We start from the raw sequence: 19,306 nt of genomic DNA on the forward strand, positions 1-19,306 counted from the left end.
GTTTCAACATCATTAATTTTCACTACCAAAAGATGTTTCGATCTGAGAGATGACCACCAAGCACACAGAAATTGTGCAGGATATAAAACTAAAGTGGTTTTTTTAGATAACAAACTAAGGATGAAGATTTGAACACCAACCTCAAAGAAAGAAATACATGTCAGTTCTTGTTAGCTAAGTTCACTTTTGGAGAAAAAAATCATTCACAAACACTAAAGTGATTCACCCAGAGCAACTCCAAACTAGTTTCAGATTGCAACCTAAAAAAAATATGATATCACCTACTTCATAACATTAATAAAATACAAAAAACCTCAGTTCCAATATGGAAAAATAGCAACAAATAAGGCTAGTTGAACAGTCCAGCCAAAAGACCGTAATTCTCCTCTGCATTCCATTATCAGAACAATTGAGATTGATCTGGAAACAGATCAAAGAGGCAGAAGCTGCTCAACGACAATAATGGCCTAATCAATAGAATTAAGACAGATACCGAGTCTACTAAACGCATGCTAGATATAAGCAGCAACTAACCACTTCGCCCTGCATTCCATGTCTAAACAGGGATGCAACAAAAGCATGACAAAATTAGTATTAGCCCGTCACTTTCCCACTGGTCTATCTACCAAAGAAGAGAGAACTTCATTTTGGATTTTAAACACAAAAGCATTATCCAGACTCTCATTTGGCCAACAAGGATAACTTAACTCTTTACCGCAGAACAATAGTTTAGGCAGTACACTTCAGACTACGTTCACGTCTCCATGAATCACCCAATTTCATGTGTACAATGATAGACTCCAATAATAAGCCCAAAAACTGTGCTTTCCTTTGATCCTGGTGCTACCATGGAGGTGAGTGAGGAAGCCATGATAAATACATGTTAGATAACCCAGGAAAAGACCACATCAGGAGCCATACCATGGGCGTCTCCTATTTGTGACCATCATCTAAATAACTCTGGGAAAGACCACATTATGAATCTTGCAAAAATGTCAGATTCTAAAAACTCGATATGAGCTGCCCGTCCAATAATGGTGTTCAAATTCTTGCCATAAGCAGAGGTGTCAAAGTTCACATCACAACGCATGAACACTCTTTGTTCAGAGGAAAGGGCCCGAATTTGGTCCAGACAATCATTCAGCATATCAAGGAATAACTTTCCTTTTCTTGAGTTGTCCATTGAAGCTGCCTGGCATGTTTCAATCCGGGCAGAATGATATGGGACATAGCCATCCTGCAATTATGCAATGAATCAATACACAACCAAAGGAGCCAATACAGAACCGTACTACAGATGTCTGAGTTCAACCCATTTCTACAAATCTAGCAGAACAATAATAAATTTGAATAGTTGTTTTTGTGGGAAGCCATTCGATCGCCCGAAGGCAAAGAGATGCACAAAAGGTGTTGACTGAAGATAGACATTTAAATAAATAATTAAATCTTCATTTGGACCTTTTCAGCTTTTATCCAATTTAAGGCCGTGTACTTCCACAATGTTTGTTATGGTTTATATATTGCTAGAATGTGACCATTTGGGTTTTAGTTAGTAGAAAATTCTAACACAAATCTATATACAATGAAAAACTTTAATACAAATACATGACAGTAATTAAAAATGTTGATGCAAGGTTGAGCTTAAATAAGATGAATGTGAAAATAAAGAGACCAAAATGGTTACTTTTAACAAGTATAGACCAAAATAGACATTATGAAAATATAGTGATAATTGGACAAAGGCTTGAAAGTACTATGTTTTGGCATAACAAGTACATGGACTAAAATAGATTAAATCCTAAACCAATTAATTCTCTATAGCAATAGTTTATTTATGCGGCATTAATTTTTCAAAGAGGAACATGTGTCTGTCTTTCATAAATACAGAAAAGCTAACTATATCCCTAGATACTAGAAAACAATAAATCTGAATAAATCCCTAGATACTAAGTAATAATAAATCTAAATAAATCCCAAAACATTAGGTAGGGAGATCTACTACTTCTCTTATTTAATGGGATTACAAAAATATCTTCTAATTTAAGGCTATGAATTACACAAATATTCTTCAAATCAAGGTTATTCCTTCTACACACCCCTGGAGGAATAGATATCTTTCATTCCCAACTTGGATACTAATTTATTGAACTGTGAAGTCCTCTTGTTAGTATATCTGCTAGTTGAAGTTGTGAGGGCAAAATACTAATGCATACTATCCTTTTCTCTAATTTCTTCTTAATACAATGTAGATCAATTCAATAGGTTTTGTTCTATCATGCTGGATAGGATTATATGTGGTATTGATAGTTCATTTGTTGTCGCATAACTACTTTATTGGACCTTCAACCTTAATCTACAAGTCATCAAAGATTATCTTCTAACTTGATCGGACTTTCTCCCTTAATCTGTTAGTATATCTGCTAGTTGAATGTGCAAAGGCACAAAACTAATGCATACTATCCTCTTTAATTTCTCCACGACAAAATGTTGATTAATTTCAATAGGCTTTGTCCAATCAGTGCAATGTAAATAGTTGATTTGTTATTGCAGAAAACCTTTAATAAGTTCCTTTCCGATAATGTAATACTCTATGCGCTGCATGAATGTGAGGCTCCCGCAGATGATGAATAAATTGGCTAATTACACTAACCAAATAAGATATATCAGGTCGAGTGTGAACTAGATATATAAGCCTCCTTGCTAGCCTTTGGTACATTACATTTCTCTGTTCACCCCCCAGTTCTTTTGACAATCCCAATTTTTTATGTGGATCCATTGGCCTTGTTGCAAGTTTACATCCATTCATTCCTATTTCCATCAGGAAATTCATCACATATTTCTATTGTGATATGAAATTACTCTAAGCTTAGAAAGAAATTACTCTAAGCTTAGTATGCTACTTCAATAAGGTGAACTACTACTTTAGCCTTCCAAGTTCTTTGATTTCAAATTCTTTCATCAATTTTCTTCTAAGTTAAAGAATAGTTTTTCTTCTTCATTATCTACAATGAATATGATGTACACTAGAAACATTGTAACTTCCCATATTCTGAATACTAGATAGAGAGAGTGTAATCTCCTTGACTTTACTTATACCCACATCGTTCATTACCTTTGAAAATCTTCCAAATCACGTCTTCGCGATTGAATTAGTCCACACATGATCTTTCTCAATTTGTATACTTCTTTCAAATCCGGGAGGAATGCTTAGATAGATTTCCTCATTTAGATCGTTATGAATAAATGCACCATTCACATCATACTGTGATCGCTGCCAATTAAGTTGGTAGCCCAGGTAACTATCTTCTTACGATGTTCATCCTCACAACTAGTGCAAATGTCCCTTTAACCAAAAGTTTGAGTGTATCTCTTATAGCTATTAACCTTGCTTTATATCTTTCCAACGTTTTATCAGCCCTGTACTTCAATGTAAAAAACCACCTACAACCAACAATAGTTTTTTCTTTTGGCCTACCACTACTTCCTACGTGTTATTCTTTCCACAGCTTCCTACGTGTAATTCTCTTCTAGAGCATACACTTCTTCTCTAATAGCATCCTGTCATTCTCTTTTGGATAAAGCTTCAGGAAGTGTGTCAAGTATAAAAGTTGAATTAGACTCAGTAAACTTTGGTGTGATGGAGATAGTCTTTCAAGAGAGATATAGTTTGATAGTGGGCTATAAAGGGTTGTTTTGTTTTGTGCATTCTCTAGTGGGTTTTCGAAGAGCTATAGGTTCATCATCTATTGGCACCTATGTTACATCCTCCTTTTGAGTTGAGTTTGGATGTTTGGACTTGCATCAATTATGAAATGAGTTTCCTTCTAGCATATATAAGGACAATGGAATTGATGGAGGTGGAATGGATGGTTTAATCAGTGACTAGAAATAGAGGTGGTTAGAGGTGGTTAATGGTTTAGTCAACGACTCTGCTGTAGTAGAATTGGAACCATGATTGGAATGGAAAGTAGGGTTGGACCCAATTGTTGGTGCTATATTTTGTGCGTCCAAGAGTTCAACGGTTTCCCAAGGACTCTCTTCAATCACCTACGTTCTCCCCTAAAGAGAGACCTAAGAGAAGAACGCTTTATGCACAGTGAATGTCACATCAATTGAGATGTAAGACTTCTTAGATCGAGAGCTATAACATTTGTACCCCTTTGTAGTCGAAAACTACCCTAAAAAAACACAATTTATTGCTCTCGGTTCGAGTTCGCCTCTGAATGTTGTGCACCCAAATTATGTAGGATGTGAGGTCATTAGACATCCAAAAGTGAGGACGCAATTTATTTAGTACTTACATTGGGCTTAAATTATTCAAGACACAAGATGGAAAACAATTAATTATGAGAGTTGCAGTAAGATCTCTCTCTCCCCGTAAATCTTTGGCATGTTTTTGTGGATAAACAAGGCTCAAGTAGTGCTTAAAAGGTGTCCATTTCTCCTCTCGACCACTCCTAAGGCATAATAACACACGAAGAATCCTCAATAATTCCTTGAGATCAAAAGTATGGGGATAAGGTTTGATTGAAGTAATCTCTAGCAAGGTCTGTTCAAAATGTTTTGATTTTGATACCAACTACCACGGTAAACCTCTCTCAAATCTTGTGACCCATGTGATAAGCAAACCCCGTGTTCGAAAGCTCTTGTGGGAACTCATGGCTACCTTGGCCGAGCAGCTTCACCTCAATGTTGTGAAGAAGCTTCAAGCTCTAATCATTGACGGTGGCACTACAAATAAAGGACGTATGGTGGAAAGTACTCTAGCTTGTTGGACTAGACTCAATCGGGGAGGCATCAAAGTGATGAATAAAACTCACTTCTGTTTTTTATTGCTCAAGGATGAAGGTGGTCGCTAGTGAAGTCACATAGTCTTTTTATAATAAAGAAAAACTAAAACCTCTAGAGAATAGGTAACAACAAAGAAATAAAAATTGACTAACTAGTTCCCTTATTGAATGGAATGGGATTACAAGGCTATTTCTTCAACACATGCACTTCCATATTTTATGGATCATATCATCCTACTAGACACACTACCCGTAACAACAAATAAACAGCTTACCTACCAAAGGTAAAATGAATCAGCACATCAACATAAAAAATATGTGATAGGAGCCTCTGAAATAGAAGATACGTGCCAGTTTAATTTTTGAACCACTCATTTATGCAATAGATACTATCAGAACATAAACTTCCAATTTTTATATGGATCATGTCACCCTGCTCGACACACTACTTTTAACAACAAATAAACAGATTACCTACAAGAGGGAAATTGACTCATAGCACATCAACATAAAAAATACGTAATAGGAACACCTCTGAAATAAAAGATACCTGCGGTGACGAAAACAAGATTATGTTCTTGAAATTGTTCAACGTCTTTTGCTGAAAAAAAAAATAATAATGAAATTAGTATACACAGTACCAATAGATGCTTGGAACTTCTCACCAGACTGACTATAAATAGCAGAAGCAATTTCATTTAAATTCATAATATCATCATCATCTATGTATGTTATTCACAGGCATGCAAGTACATTACATCGTTTCTTATTTCATACTCAACCAGAAGTCCATAGTTCAACAATGTTCGAACCTACCATTTTGAAGATTAGAAACACTGACAAGCATTAAATATCCGCCTGTCCTAGCAGATAAAGTTCAAAGCAACACAGAAATCGGAAGTTCCAAGCTTTTTAATATAGCAAGAATAAAAATCCAAAAATAACAGAAAAATGAAACTTGACCCAAGCAATTACCTTTTTTGATAATACAAAATAACAAAGAGGGGGGAGACCCCGATCAAATGGAGTTTTTCTTGCCAATTTGGTATAAGAGATGAAAAGCTAAAATAACCATATCAACCAACATACTACCAAAAGAGTGTTCCTTACCTTTGAAGACATTTTGGTTCCTTTCACTTCATATGCTCCAAAAGGAGGCTCGAACAAAAATCATACAAAGAAATTTCCTTTTCCCTTTTGGAATGGGCAACCCGCAAGTGTAGAAGATAAAAGGACGAAAGAATCCTTTGGGAGGGCAGTAGACTAACCAAATGAAAAACAATTTGAAAATTGACCATACAATAGCAAGTTAAAGACTAAAATACCAGTATCTTGTAATGATCTGAGACTATGGAGTTGGGAACCCCGTGTAATCTAACCACATCTTTAGTAAATACTTCAGCCACTGCAGAAGTGGCCAAAGGATGGTCCAACATGAAGAAATGGGTGTATTTTGTCAATGAGTCCAACACCTGATTCTGGGGAGAACATGGTGTCTTCAAGAGTAATTTCAAATATGGAAGGCTTGGAATAATCAAACGGGCAACTGAGCTTTGTATATGTTTCATTGATACACCTCGCAATCTGCCACAAATTCCTTGACTGATTCTATCCTTCCCAACAAATATCAGCAACCAGTCTTTTGAACATTTTTAACTCTCCTGTGGACTCCTATCACTCCATCATGGTATTCTCTCAATAGTTAGATGAGCACTGAAGATTTTGGAGGTACCAGCAACCTTTATTTGATCCTTAGTTGTTCATTACTACAGTGAATTACCATCCTTTCTTTGATCAATTTATATTTGAAAAAGGTGCCACCTCCGTGTCCTACCATCCTCAAGACGAACATGAGTATTGAAGATATTAGTGAAGAGTCTTGCTCTTCCCTATTGATTCCCAAAGTCAAGCAAACGAATTTTCAGCATTTAATTCTCATTCAAAGCAAATTATGTGATATATCTGCAGCTTATTCAGATGTATATTTGGTCAAAAGGAGTTCTCCAGCCTGCCAAAGACCTTTCTGTTCCTCAATCTACCTCTCCCTTATGTGTGAATGTGTCGGATGGTGAATCTTATGTCAGTTTGAGTAGCACTGAGTCAGATTTAAAGCCTATGAATAATGACTCAGATGATTTTCTTGAGAGGACTTGTGAAGATGAATTGGGTGTGCTTTTTCAGGATTATTACAAAGAGTAATGATCTGCCTCAAGATTTGATCATATCAATTCTATTTCAGAAGTTTTACCTTCTTCTAATGTTGTACCAGCCAAGTTCTTATCTCCTGTTGAAGTTTGTGGCCTTCAAATTTGGGAAATACCCACTCTAAATTTAAAAGGAATTTAAGTTGTCCTTCTTATGTCATCTTGCTACACGGTGAGGATATTTTTATGGAAAACTAGAGACCTCGGGATTGTTCCAGAAGATTAGCCTTGAAGAAATTTATTAATCATCATAACCTAAATTTGCAGGATTTTACTAGAGTAATTGAAGAGTTAGACAGTATGGAATTGCCTTTATCCAACATCATGGTCCAGTATGGGGGATGATTCTTCGAAGTCCTTGATAGATATATGTTTTCTCTAAATATTGGGATGTATTGTTTGATAATTCAAGGTTGTCCAACAAGCTCACTCATTTTCAAATACTTTCCTTTACTTTTTGAAGCTGGAAGTTCTGTTTCGGGGCAATCTCCTTTTTGGTTTTAGAACTCTTGGTTGAATAATTCAGATTGTGGTAAGATAAATGAACAATCCTTAGCTCGTCATATGGTTGGGTGGGATATGTGATAGCCTCCAAACTTAGAAATCTGAAAGTGGCTATAAAAGAATGGTTTATTGATTTTGAAACTAGAAGGAAGAGTTAGGAGAAGAGTTTGCAACCAAAAATCGCTACTATTGATGCTAAAGCAGACACAATCCTTTTTAGCTCCTCGGAACTTGGCATTCACTATTCAGTCAAAGGTGAATTATTGGAGCTACATCTGACAGAAGGAACCTTGATCCAGAAAAGTAAATGACAATGGCTCAAAGCGGGAGATGAAAACATTTTCTTTGGGTGTGTTTATTCGATGAAGTGTTGGTTCAAGTACAATTCCATTTTCAACTTTCAGTACATGCTTTCCAATGTCTTATAGGAAAACGTTCTCCAACTTATTATTAGTCCTGCATTAGCTTGGAGACCTAGACTTCTTTGGATTAATGGGATCAAAGCTTTATTATCGGAGTTGGGGAAGGAAAGAAACCAGAGAATTTTTTAAGACAAGTTTCTTTCTAAATCTGATCATTTCGAATCAGCATATCGATGAGGCTTTATTTTTGTACTCTTTTATTTCTCATTACTTGTAATTGTTTCTCAGTTTCTTTTAACTCGGGTTCTTTTCTTTACACTCCATAATGAAGTTTGCATCTTTTAAGCATTAGTCTTGTTTTATTTTTTGAATGAAAAGTTTTATTTTTGGTTAAAAAAATAGATGCATGAATAAAGAAAAAATAACAGCCTCATACTTCCAAGAGACCTAGTAGGAGAGAGAAAATGTTTAGAAAAATCAGTACCTTGCAAAGTCTGTAGAAGAACGTATTTTGTAGATCTGGATCATCCGTAAAAGTCAGCTGATGAATACACTGTGTTCCCTTGAGCTTCTTCAAAAGCCACAGGCCAGAGTTAAACAACGAGTTTGAACTGTAAAGATAACCCAAGTGTGGACCAGATATTGAAACATAAGTATAGAGATGACGATGATAGGGCTCCATGATACTTTCTGCAAATTGCAAACAACAAAATATAAATATTATAAATTTTAACTATCATTAGAAATATATATCATACAATAAATTTAAATCATTAAGAAAGAATGTTACCACCTACCTGCTAACGCTGTTCTTATAATGACATTTCCAATGGAGTGTCCCACAAAACTAATCTTAATATCCTGTAAACTCCCATATCTTGAAGCTTTGTCCATTTTCTTTTTAACAAAAGAAATCACCTCTTGTGCCAACCTCAGTCCCATTTCTCTGAAGTCACCAGAAGTTTTCTCTTCATTTACTTCGGACATAAGAAATTCAATTTTGGGATCTATTAAGAGCCATTGATTCCGAACAAGTCGTAGATCAAGATGGTGCCCCTACAGATTCACCAATTAATCGAGTAAAGACAGCATGCTAATCTTTACTCAAAATATATAAAGCAAAGGAAAGAAGGGCCATTAAGCAATAAACTCCAGGAATAGAGGCTTCCTTGGATCAAGCTTAGCTTACAAAAATTATTTATGATACATATTTCATCATTGAATGAGGAAAAAAAACCTATGCTATATATAAGATATTATCAAATGATGATGAATAGTAATTCAACTGCAAAGCACTCAAAATCAAGCCCTATATAAGCCCAAACCCAAATATGAAAATACCCTAACCTAGCCAAAAACTAAACACTTAAAAATTTGCCCAGACTCAACAATAAGACGATCAAACCCAATTTGAAGATATGTAATACAACAAGAAACGAAAATAGGTACTCATAAAAATAACTCTATTGACCACAAAACTTAACTAATTGAGGGTACTTAACCCACTAATCAAGTTTAAGTTTCCCTAAATAAATTTTAAAACTTAATGTTACAATTGACTTCCTGAGCCAAGTATTCAGCAACTATTAAGAAAATTAAGATCAATTTTCAAATAGTTATAAAACAATTACAAAATGTCTTCTGGTAATATCTCCTTTTAAGAACCTTCAAAACATAATATAATATAATACAAGGTGACAAGCCAACACAAACTACGCAAAGATATAACACAAATCATTGTTGATGCAAAATTCCAAATCGGTAACAGTCTCTTGCATTAGAAATTATAAAAACTTCATCAAACTATTAAGGATTGAGGACACTAGGTTAGAGGTGAGAGAATAAAACAAAGGTGTGTTCAATAAAATTATAAATCTGAAGAACAATACTTGCCTGAAACCCATGCACAAAGACAACAATCTTCAAAATGCGACCACTCCTTTCTGGCATAGAACCAGACAGCTTGTCTACGGCTACAGAGCTTGGCCCACTGTCCTTCCCGATAGCATCAATCATGTCAAAATGCCGCAAGTATGAATTTTCACTAATTGAACGTCGAGGAGCATTCATGACACGCTCAATGATTACAATAGGGCTTCGTGAAGGATCTCTGAATATATGCAGATCTTGGATGCATCTATTATTTATCTGCAATTTAGCACACTAACTCATTCACAAATTGTCCAATTTGAGGGCATAAAAGAAATAAAGCATCTAATGTCAAAACTAAAACCCACCCTCATTTGTAAAATACTCCGACGATGAAGCTCAGCTCTCATGGCTGCAATCTGGGCAGGCTGAAATGCATTAAGAAAAGCCAATAATGATCCATGAAAAGTTATCTTGTGTTTCAAGAAAGAAAAGAATAAAAGAAATAAAAGCAGTCGATAATGGGAAGTAAAAGAAGGTTCAAATGAAATGAAAGCTTTCTGAATAGTAAATTATTGTCAACCTCCGGTGCAGAATGATTATGAAAGGGTTCAGCAAAATAACTACTCACATCATCTGACAACTTCCACAGACTAGAAACTCTTTTATGAACAGCACTTCTCCGGATGGCAAGGTTTGGAGGTTCATCACTTCCACTATTAATGTAGTGATGAGGCATCTCAACTTTAGAGTAAACCATCCATATTGACCATTCAGCTCTCCTATCCTTTGCCCATCCCTCCCGTAGATGTTCTATTATCTTTGTTTTGTTAGCCCTGTGATACATTAATACCAATGATTCGATGTAGAAACATATGTATGTCAAAACCACATGTCAGAGTGAGGAGAGAAAAACTATATGACAGGATTTACATATACTGTACACGTTTGCCAAACTACAACTTCCCTTTAGTGATACAAGTGTCAGTGGCTGGATTATTTCAAGTGTCTTGCATTTCAAATCACGGTCAGATTAACCCTAAAACACAAATACAAACCCAAATACAGGTCTACTTTAGATATTCCCGGAGTTGGGTGGGAGGATCCTCTGCTGCAAACTATTTGAAGTGGATAAGTTACCCTTATGTCTTTATTTTTATATGAAAACTTCCACTGCTATAATAATAAAATAAGCCTGGAACTAAAGCTAGAGGAAATTATAAGACTTTCATTTTCTTTTTTTCTTTTTTCTTTCTTTTTTTTTTTTTCTTTTCTTTTTTTGATAAGAATAGACAACAAGCAGTAACAATTACGTTTCCCATGTAGCCACTTTTTTTTTTCTTTTCTAGGAGTTGGGAATCGTTTATTTCTTCCCTCCTAACGGTCCACACAAAGCTACTAAATATGGTTCTAACTTTGAAGCAAAGAACTTGTACCATTTTAGCAAAATGGATCTACCAGTTCCATAACGAAAGAGGCACTTTATAGAGGAGGATTATATCTACTAAATACGGTACAACTCACTTGGTAACAGACCGGGTTTTTCATCTATAAAATCCTCAAAAGGTCCATGGAAGCACATTATGAAGGAGAAAAACCTTTTTTTACAGTAGATACATTTCCAAAGTGGAAAATGCCTCAACTACGTTTTAGGCTGGCCAACAGAACTTGGATCTTAGTACGAGGAATCAAAAGCAAATGTCCCTGTCTTGAGGTACTTGGAATGTAAGCTTCACAAAGAAGATCAAAGTTTTTATATGGGAATTCTGCCATGTTTGTTTTTTCTTATTTATAAGAAACATATATGCATTAGCAAAGAACAAAGAAGATACAACCTAAGAGCACAGGGAAGAGAGAACCCCCTCCCAGAGGAGATAATTATAAATAAATAAATAAATCATGAGCAGTACAATATGAAGTAAAGAAGTACCTATGGAACTTCAAAAATGTGCTCCATAAATATAAAAGTTGATCACCCAGTGAGTGAAAACAGTGTGACATGTGACTTCCTGTTTTTGATTGGTGCAATCGGTCACCACTGTTAGTCCTCTGGCAAAATAAACAAATGGCCAAAGAAGAAGAACCACAAAAACAAAGTTTAATTTGTGAGGAAACAGAAAGAAAAAAAGAAATATACTGTTTAAATTGAAGCATGGACCTCAAGGCCGTTTTGTGGCTTGCCTTGTCTTGAAACTTCACCCTTTACGTTATCCATTTTTGAAGGCATCAAAACACCAATATACTTCGTATCATCTATTCTAGACATAAAATCAGTAAAATCAAAGGATTGGTCTATAGCTTTGCTAAGATTTTGAAACTCCTCAAGCAGTATATCACGAGCAGTCAATAATGCTTTAATAAGTGTGACCTCGTCCCGTGATGCCCCTGCCTGAATCAATACCAATCCAACAGTCAGCATCAGAAGATAATTTCTCTAAAACCAATAACAAAAGCATCATTTTAATTATAAGGAGTGTGGAAGCACAACATAATAGTAATTGTATACATGCATAAATAGTTGTTTCTTGTTCTTTATTGTAATTTTACTAAAAAGCCTTGCATGACCATATATATTTTACTCGTGTTGACAATGAGAGGAGTTATTCTCCTATATTTGGTCTCACATCAACATGGTATCAAACGATTAGATTTTTCCCCAAGGCAATTAAGATTTTGTGAGCAATTAGGGTTTTGTGGAATGTTAGGGGTTTGGAACACAACCATTTTCATCTTCCGTCACCACCCAAATCAAGAGGAAGCCTGCCCACTATTAGCAAAGCCCCAGAATTCAGCCAGCAAAGTAGTCATATGTGGCCTTGTGCACAACAAGCCAACATGCCAAATCCTACACACCAGCACATGAGTTATCACTGCACACGGTGATCTGCTTTTTCTAGTAAATCCAACATAGCTATGTGATAATTTTTGTCAGCAATGGATCGAGTTTGAAACCTCTTCAAAAAAGAATCAAGGTTTTTGCAAACTCGATTCAGATATTGTTTTCTAAAGGTGTGTGGTCATTTGGTTATATTTCATGGATTTAGATTGCATTTGGTAATATCTGATGTAGTTCAATCGACCACCAATCCATCCATGATCCATCTAGTAAGTCATTGTTAATGTTGTAGATGAGCTTACTAAATTCAAGCTATACAATTGCCCCTGTTATAACCATTTGGTATAGCAAGTCATTGGACGTATCATCATCATCTTCACTTGCCCCCGTTACAACCATTGTTGGCTCACTTGTCACAAATCCTTGTCTTTTGTCATCCTATACCAAATGGGTCATAGACAAGTGTTGTTGATAATGCAAGAAATTCCAATTTAGTCCCCCTCTTTTGTCATCTACATGCTTTAACATTACTTTAGAAAATGGATCGATATCTTCCTGTCTTAGATCTAGAACAATAAATCTCACCCCATCTCTTTATTTGTTCTCTATCTACATTTACCTTAACTTCCCATATCTTGCGATGAATTATATGGATAGAACACATGATTCTGGAGGACTTTTTTATCTCATCAAGCACCAAAAGACGTTGTTTCTTCCACAGTTGTTTCTCCTTTTGATGCACATTGTCGTTTAGGTCATCCATCTCTCATGAAGAAAGCTTTGCCCCTAGTTCCAAAATTTGTCATTAAATTGGATTCGTGTCTATTTTCCAAATTTCATCATCTCCCCTGAAATTGATAGACCAGCAAGTGCTCCTCCCAAATTGGTTCATTTGGATATTTGGGGTCCTTATCCAATTGTCTAAAATTAAATGATATTTTGTTACCTCATATGACTCGGTTATATTTCATGAAGAACCACCCTGAGTTGCATTCTTACACTCACTTACGTTTTCATGCTGAAATCTATACTCAATTTGATATTTCTCTCAAGGCTTTGAGAAGCAAGAATGTAGTGGAGTACCACCGCCCGACGAAACAGTGGTTGGTGACCAAAGCCCCGTTGAACGACGGTCGTAACTATAACGGTCCTAAGATAGCAAAATTCCTTGTGGGTAAGTTCTGACCCGCACGAAAGGCGTAACAATCTAGGCATTGTCACGAAGAGAGGATCAATCAAATAGACATGTCTATGAAGATGCAAAATACCTGCACCATCTATCCCAATGAGTCGTTTATAGAATCATTGCAATTGATGTTCAAGCACAGGAGTACTTCTCATGTCGTTGGGTCGTACAAATGTAAGCATGAAATTATCCATCAATCATCTTGTGCTAATATTTCATAGCAAAATGACATTGTTGAACGAAAGAAAGGGCATCTTCTAGAAAGAGTTGGAGCCTTATTCTCTCAAATGCATGTTTAAATGCATCTTTGGGTTGATAAAATTGCCCCAGTTTGATTCTTGATTAATTGCACGCCTACATCTAGTCTTAAAGGTGAGACCCTTGTTATGTATATTTGACGAAACCTTCCTTTCTTATTAAGTCAAAAATATTTGGTTTCACTTATTCTATTCAGGATATTCGTCCTCATGTAACAAAATTAGACCCCAAATCTGTGAACAAACCCTTCACTTCATTATTGTCGGACTAAGTCTAGGGAAGGATGATCTCCTTATCTATATAGTTTTTCTCATACACCCTCCCCCATGCATCTCTTTTGTTCAATTCACTTCACGAAGAGAGCTCCCTATCACTCTTCATAAAGGTAAATGTACTTTAGCTTTCCTGGTTTCCTCTTTTGTCTCTTATGACCACTTGTCATCATGCTCCTTTGTAGGCTTGTCTCATTTTGGCTAGCATGATACAATAATAGAATATAATATTTGCTAAAATGGTGGTGAGAATATTTGCTAAAACCACCGCACCTAAATGATGGTGAAAGTTCTCTATTTATACTCATTTACGGAATCAAATAAATTACAAAGGAAATGGAGTGAGCAATAAATGGATACAAGATATTTGCCTATAATAAAAGGTCAAATATGATACCTATGGTAAACCGTAATGGAAGGCTAAATATCATACAAGATATTTGCCTATAATAAAGGGTCAAATATGATACCTATAGTAAACCATAATTCAGGACTAAATATCCTCAACACTTGAGATCTAATACTTCACCTAGCAAGAAAGAAAGCTACTAAATATCATGGGTAATTACAATCAAGGTCAATCCAATGGTTTGTTGCTCCGTTAAAAGGGAGCCTCACCAAAGAGAGTAACTCTACTCAAGTAAAATAATATTTGACAATAATTAATAGAAAATTTTCCTCACTCGCACCCTAAGAAATGTGAAACCTAATGAGGGATTAAACATCAATAGAGTCCCTCTCTACCGTTATAAAGGTTTTATTGCTCCTCTCCCCAAAAGACCCCCAAAACAATGCACATCCTCCAACTTGGAGCAAGAATCTCCCCTTCTCCCGAAACAACAAATGGAGAAGGAACTCCTCAGTCATCTCCCGGTAATCTCCGTGCCTAGCAACCGGAAAGTCACACACCTCAAAGAAAAACCCAAACAGACTAAGAAAGTTGATTAGGTTAGAACACAACTATCGTATCTTTCCAGATAAGGAACAAGGTCCCAAATCTATGTGCATCTCTTTACTTTGTAATTATTGTTTACCTATTCTCATGACCAACTAGAAATGTATTTCCTAATCCTTCGGATGAAATGGAGTCCTTTGTAGCAAGCTAGACATGATTAACATATATGTTCTAATTTGAGGGGAGTGTTATAATATATGTACGTAAGCAAGAGTTTATTAGTCTTTTGTCCTTTATTATAATTTTTCTATTATTAGTTGAGGGTATCATGTGCATATGTATTTAACTGTATGGTATAAAATGAAATGAGTTATGTCCTCGAATGAGGTTTGCATTTTGTAGTTTCTATTATCCTTTCTTCTTCGAGTAATTCTTCTTTTTTATCATGGATTTTGCCTACTTTTGTCGAAGCGAGAGACAAGGGATGTTATGGATTTCGACTCCGTCATTTGACTCTATTACGAGGTATTTTATATGGATATTTATTACTTGGATCCTCCATTCTTCAAATGGTTTCTTGTAAATTTATTTTCCCTTCTGTGTGATCCCTACCTTCCCAATCACTCCTCTTATCGAAAATATCCAAGAAAGGTAAATCATTGACTTAGCAAGTTTTTACATGTGAGGTTTGATAGTTTAGACAAGTTTTTTCTTCTTAAACTTGCCGCTGTCACATTTTTTTATAGATTTAGGTTTAAGAAATTTTATCATACAATTTTGAGCTACTAGTTTGCATACTCAAGTCTTGTTACGTTTTATTGGAACTCTTTGTTGTAAATTAATTTAGTTTGGTTTAAATCTTTCAATTGAGCTGCTTTTCATGCCCTTTTATATTTCCCTTTTTCTCACTGCAACTATGGTTTTCAATCCAAAAAAAATTATATTCTTCCCCGATTTGAATAATCTTATAATTGCCTAATATAAGGAAAAAAAAAGATGGTGATTGCAAGTCTAAAATGAAGACTTCCGTCAAGTGAATTCAAGATTAATATTAGTAACAACGCTTATCTTTCTTGCTATTCGGGGAGATTCTGAAACTTACAATCTAATGTTAGCAATAAACACAATGTGAAGAAAATAAGAAGGTTAAATTTACAAATACAATCTTTTATCCTCAAGCAGAATTTAATGAAGAACTGTTGTGATCGTGCCAAATAATAGAACCTGACAGAATTTAAATTTACAAAAATGAAATAGGAAGAAGGATCAAAACCATGTACATTTCAACAAAATCACATTGACCCCAGGCAAGGGATAGGATCCAAACAAAAGAGTTGAAGAATCAGTTGTATACCTGATTTCGTGCATCAAAGTGTCTAGCAGCAAGATTTTCCTTGCGTGGATCACTGGAATAGATGATTGGACTAGGTTAGTTAACTTGTTCAATACTTGAAACTCAGCTTACATAGTAGTGAGACCCCCTACCCACCCAAAAATATTAAATAATTTTACTGCACATGCACCAATACAAGCCCCAAAGAGGCTACATGTTCAATACTTGAAACTCAACTTACATAGTAGTGAGACCCCATACCCACCCAAGAATATTAAATAATTTTTCTGCACATGCACCAATACAAACCCCAAAGAGGTTACAAGGATGAGACAGCATTTCTAACTAAAGTGATAAATGTCAAGATCATATCACAAACCTGGATCTCTTTTCTGGGGTATAGGAACGTAGTAAGCAAATGTGTACGCTGACATCAACAAGCACTGCGTGAAATACATCAAAATGTACGGGACAATATGAATGTAGCCCTACTAGAGCTTTGGGAGGAATTCGGAATTCATGTACTGCAGCAGAAGAAGCATCCAGAGAGGCCTGCAATTCTGGTCTATATGGTGCACATCAATCATTACAGGTATCCAATTATTTATTATAGAACTATTTTAATTCAAGATAATAAAAATGGCTTTATGATTTGACCACAACTAGATGAGCAAGAACCAAATCATGCATTTTATGTCAACTCACCCAGCCTCCAATATTGGAGCATGCATAAGCTCAAACTTCAAAATAACGGCTGAAGTGGATGGAGCCTGCAATTTTTGGTCCATATCAATTATCTTCTAACCACAAAAGAAAAGATATGTAGCTCTGAAAAGATATATCATCTAATTTACTGCATGTCCATTCTTATTCCTCGTAAGAAAACAGTTTTCAACAATTCCCAACACATGAATTCTTGCAAAATCTTAAAGAAAAAAGTACACTATTCTGTTCACTTTTCCCTGGCAAGATATGCTTCCAAACTACAGATTTTTTTTCTTATCGTAATTGAATGAGCAAGTTTTTACACTAAAAAGGACTTCAAATATGGTTACTTCATTGGGAGCAGATAAACAATAATAGATTACAAACTTCATAATTATTAAAAGGATAGAATACACTAATAAGGACAGGCCTACTTTTCCTTGGGTGAAAGAGGAGGAATTGGAGGAGGAGGAGGAGGAAGGGAGTAAGTGGAGAGAAATTCCTACCTCATACTTCGCAAGGGGAAAATTGAATGAAATCATAATGGACAGAAGTATATCCTGCCTTGCATACTTGATCTTGAAAGGTTGTGTAGAGAAACTGTTGTCAGTATCATCAATCTTCCATACACCATAACTATTACCGGATCCCAGATCTGGAGCTGCATCATGTGCAAATCTGATAAGTTATTTAGTAGCAATAAGACATTGCTAGAAAAGCACAATCATAAAAGGTCAGCACTAAACACTAAAGACCTAAAACCAGTGCTCAGTGAACTAGGCCAATTTAGTTTCCCCACCTGTTTCATGTTCACGCTGTTGACATTACTGCCACAAATCACAATACAGTGTTCCATGCGTCATTGATTTAAATAAAAAATACAATCATTCCCCAAAATAACAAGTTATCTTTAAAATCTCAAAAAATGTACATCTATGGGGATGCGAAATGTTGCGTGTCCAATCAGAAGTGCCAATAAATCAACCAATTAGCCTACCTTACAACTAAAATAAGATAGGCTATTACCATTTTGATGTCTAAACTATTTAGCCCCTAAACTTTATGAACTTGTTTAATAGCAATCTTAGTTATGCTTCTTAGCAGACATTCGCTCCTAAACTGTATAGGTTCTGACTAGTACTTGTCTAACAGTAACGTTACCTACGCAAGTATGCTCGTTAGCAGACATTCATAAACTAATCAATTAAGACAATTGCGGAAGTACCTTCATACTGAACAACTCTAGCTGGTGTTCCAACGGAAGTATACTCGTCGTCTTCCCATCTCATGGTAAGCTTAATTTGGTACCATCTAATTGGAGAAATAGTCGATAATAAGTAGCTGCTACTTAAATGCACCACAACAATAGGTATTAAAATCATCAAAGAATGGAAATGCACAAACCCTTGCTGGAAAAGGTCGAGATTGTGAAACCTATGGATGTAAATAGCAATTTCCTGTACAGTGTCCAACATAGCCACCGGCTTAACTTTGGCCAAACGTGGCTTTGCATCAGGCAGCTTCTTCACCGACCGCACTTGATAATTTAGACCAATGAACCACCCTAAATTATGGAACATGCGTGGCCCGCTAGTGCAAGGTTTGCATCCCTGGTCGTCAAGTGCTACATACGATCAAACCCAACAAAAAGAAACCCCCACCCCCAACATTTTCCTAGCTTCCTAGCACTCCGCCCAATACAAGATAGATTTCTTGTTCACTTCACGAGCCTCCCTTCAGAATTGAAAACCTTAGGTAAAATGGGGGATAAATAGAAGCTACAAGCTTCGAAGCAATCACCGATTATCCAAATTCCAGTTCAGTCAAGAGGTTACGGGATCATCGATAAAAAGAAATAAAATAAAGAAGTAGATACGACTCAAAGCTCTAGTTTATCCGGCGAAAAAGCTCCAGATCCTCGGATCTATCGCCAGATCGCTCACCGATGAACAAGTTGTCGAGGATTAAGTGAGATCACTGGTGCAAGCCGCCGCCGCGTTCCGTCGATGGCCGGAGGGAATGAAGGAGCGGGAGGGAAATTGGAGAAGAGATCCGAATATAGAGGAGGAATGTCGGTCAAAGTGAGGGAGAA

At 36.0% G+C, this 19,306-nt stretch overlaps 1 protein-coding gene across 4 annotated transcripts; it reads right to left on the reverse strand.

The window, feature by feature from the left end:
* Positions 1–225: 225 nt before the first annotated feature.
* LOC111496063 (protein FAM135B-like) lies at positions 226–19,306 on the reverse strand. Of its 4 annotated transcripts, none has more exons than XM_023146323.1 (16): positions 19,158–19,306; positions 18,619–18,944; positions 18,440–18,525; positions 17,721–17,875; positions 17,215–17,279; positions 16,889–17,074; positions 16,531–16,582; positions 11,888–12,118; positions 11,660–11,778; positions 10,361–10,565; positions 10,098–10,157; positions 9,754–10,008; positions 8,658–8,916; positions 8,345–8,550; positions 5,341–5,391; positions 226–1,237 (listed from the first exon to the last, which is right to left on the reverse strand). In XM_023146323.1, exons 2-16 carry the CDS (start codon positions 18,792–18,794, stop codon positions 947–949), a joined length of 2,397 nt encoding a protein of 798 aa, XP_023002091.1. In that variant the 5' UTR covers positions 18,795–18,944; positions 19,158–19,306; the 3' UTR covers positions 226–946. The 4 variants fall into 4 exon arrangements, with proteins under 4 accessions (XP_023002091.1, XP_023002090.1, XP_023002089.1 ...); XM_023146322.1 differs by having other exon boundaries at positions 18,619–18,948; XM_023146321.1 differs by having other exon boundaries at positions 18,619–19,306.

This window comes from Cucurbita maxima, unplaced genomic scaffold, assembly GCF_002738345.1.
Source record: "Cucurbita maxima cultivar Rimu unplaced genomic scaffold, Cmax_1.0 Cma_Scf00022, whole genome shotgun sequence".
Taxonomy (NCBI): Eukaryota; Viridiplantae; Streptophyta; class Magnoliopsida; order Cucurbitales; family Cucurbitaceae; genus Cucurbita; species Cucurbita maxima.

Bases quoted from the DNA above. Each gene is read 5' to 3' on its own strand.
- LOC111496063 (XM_023146323.1), bottom strand. From the start codon at position 18,794: ATGTTCCATAATTTAGGGTGGTTCATTGGTCTAAATTATCAAGTGCGG. The intron at 12,119-16,530 runs GTATACAACTGA...GTATTGATTCAG, and splicing joins ACTTTGATGCACGAAATCAG to GCAGGGGCATCACGGGACGA. The intron at 8,551-8,657 runs GTAGGTGGTAAC...TGCAATTTGCAG, and splicing joins TATAAGAACAGCGTTAGCAG to AAAGTATCATGGAGCCCTAT.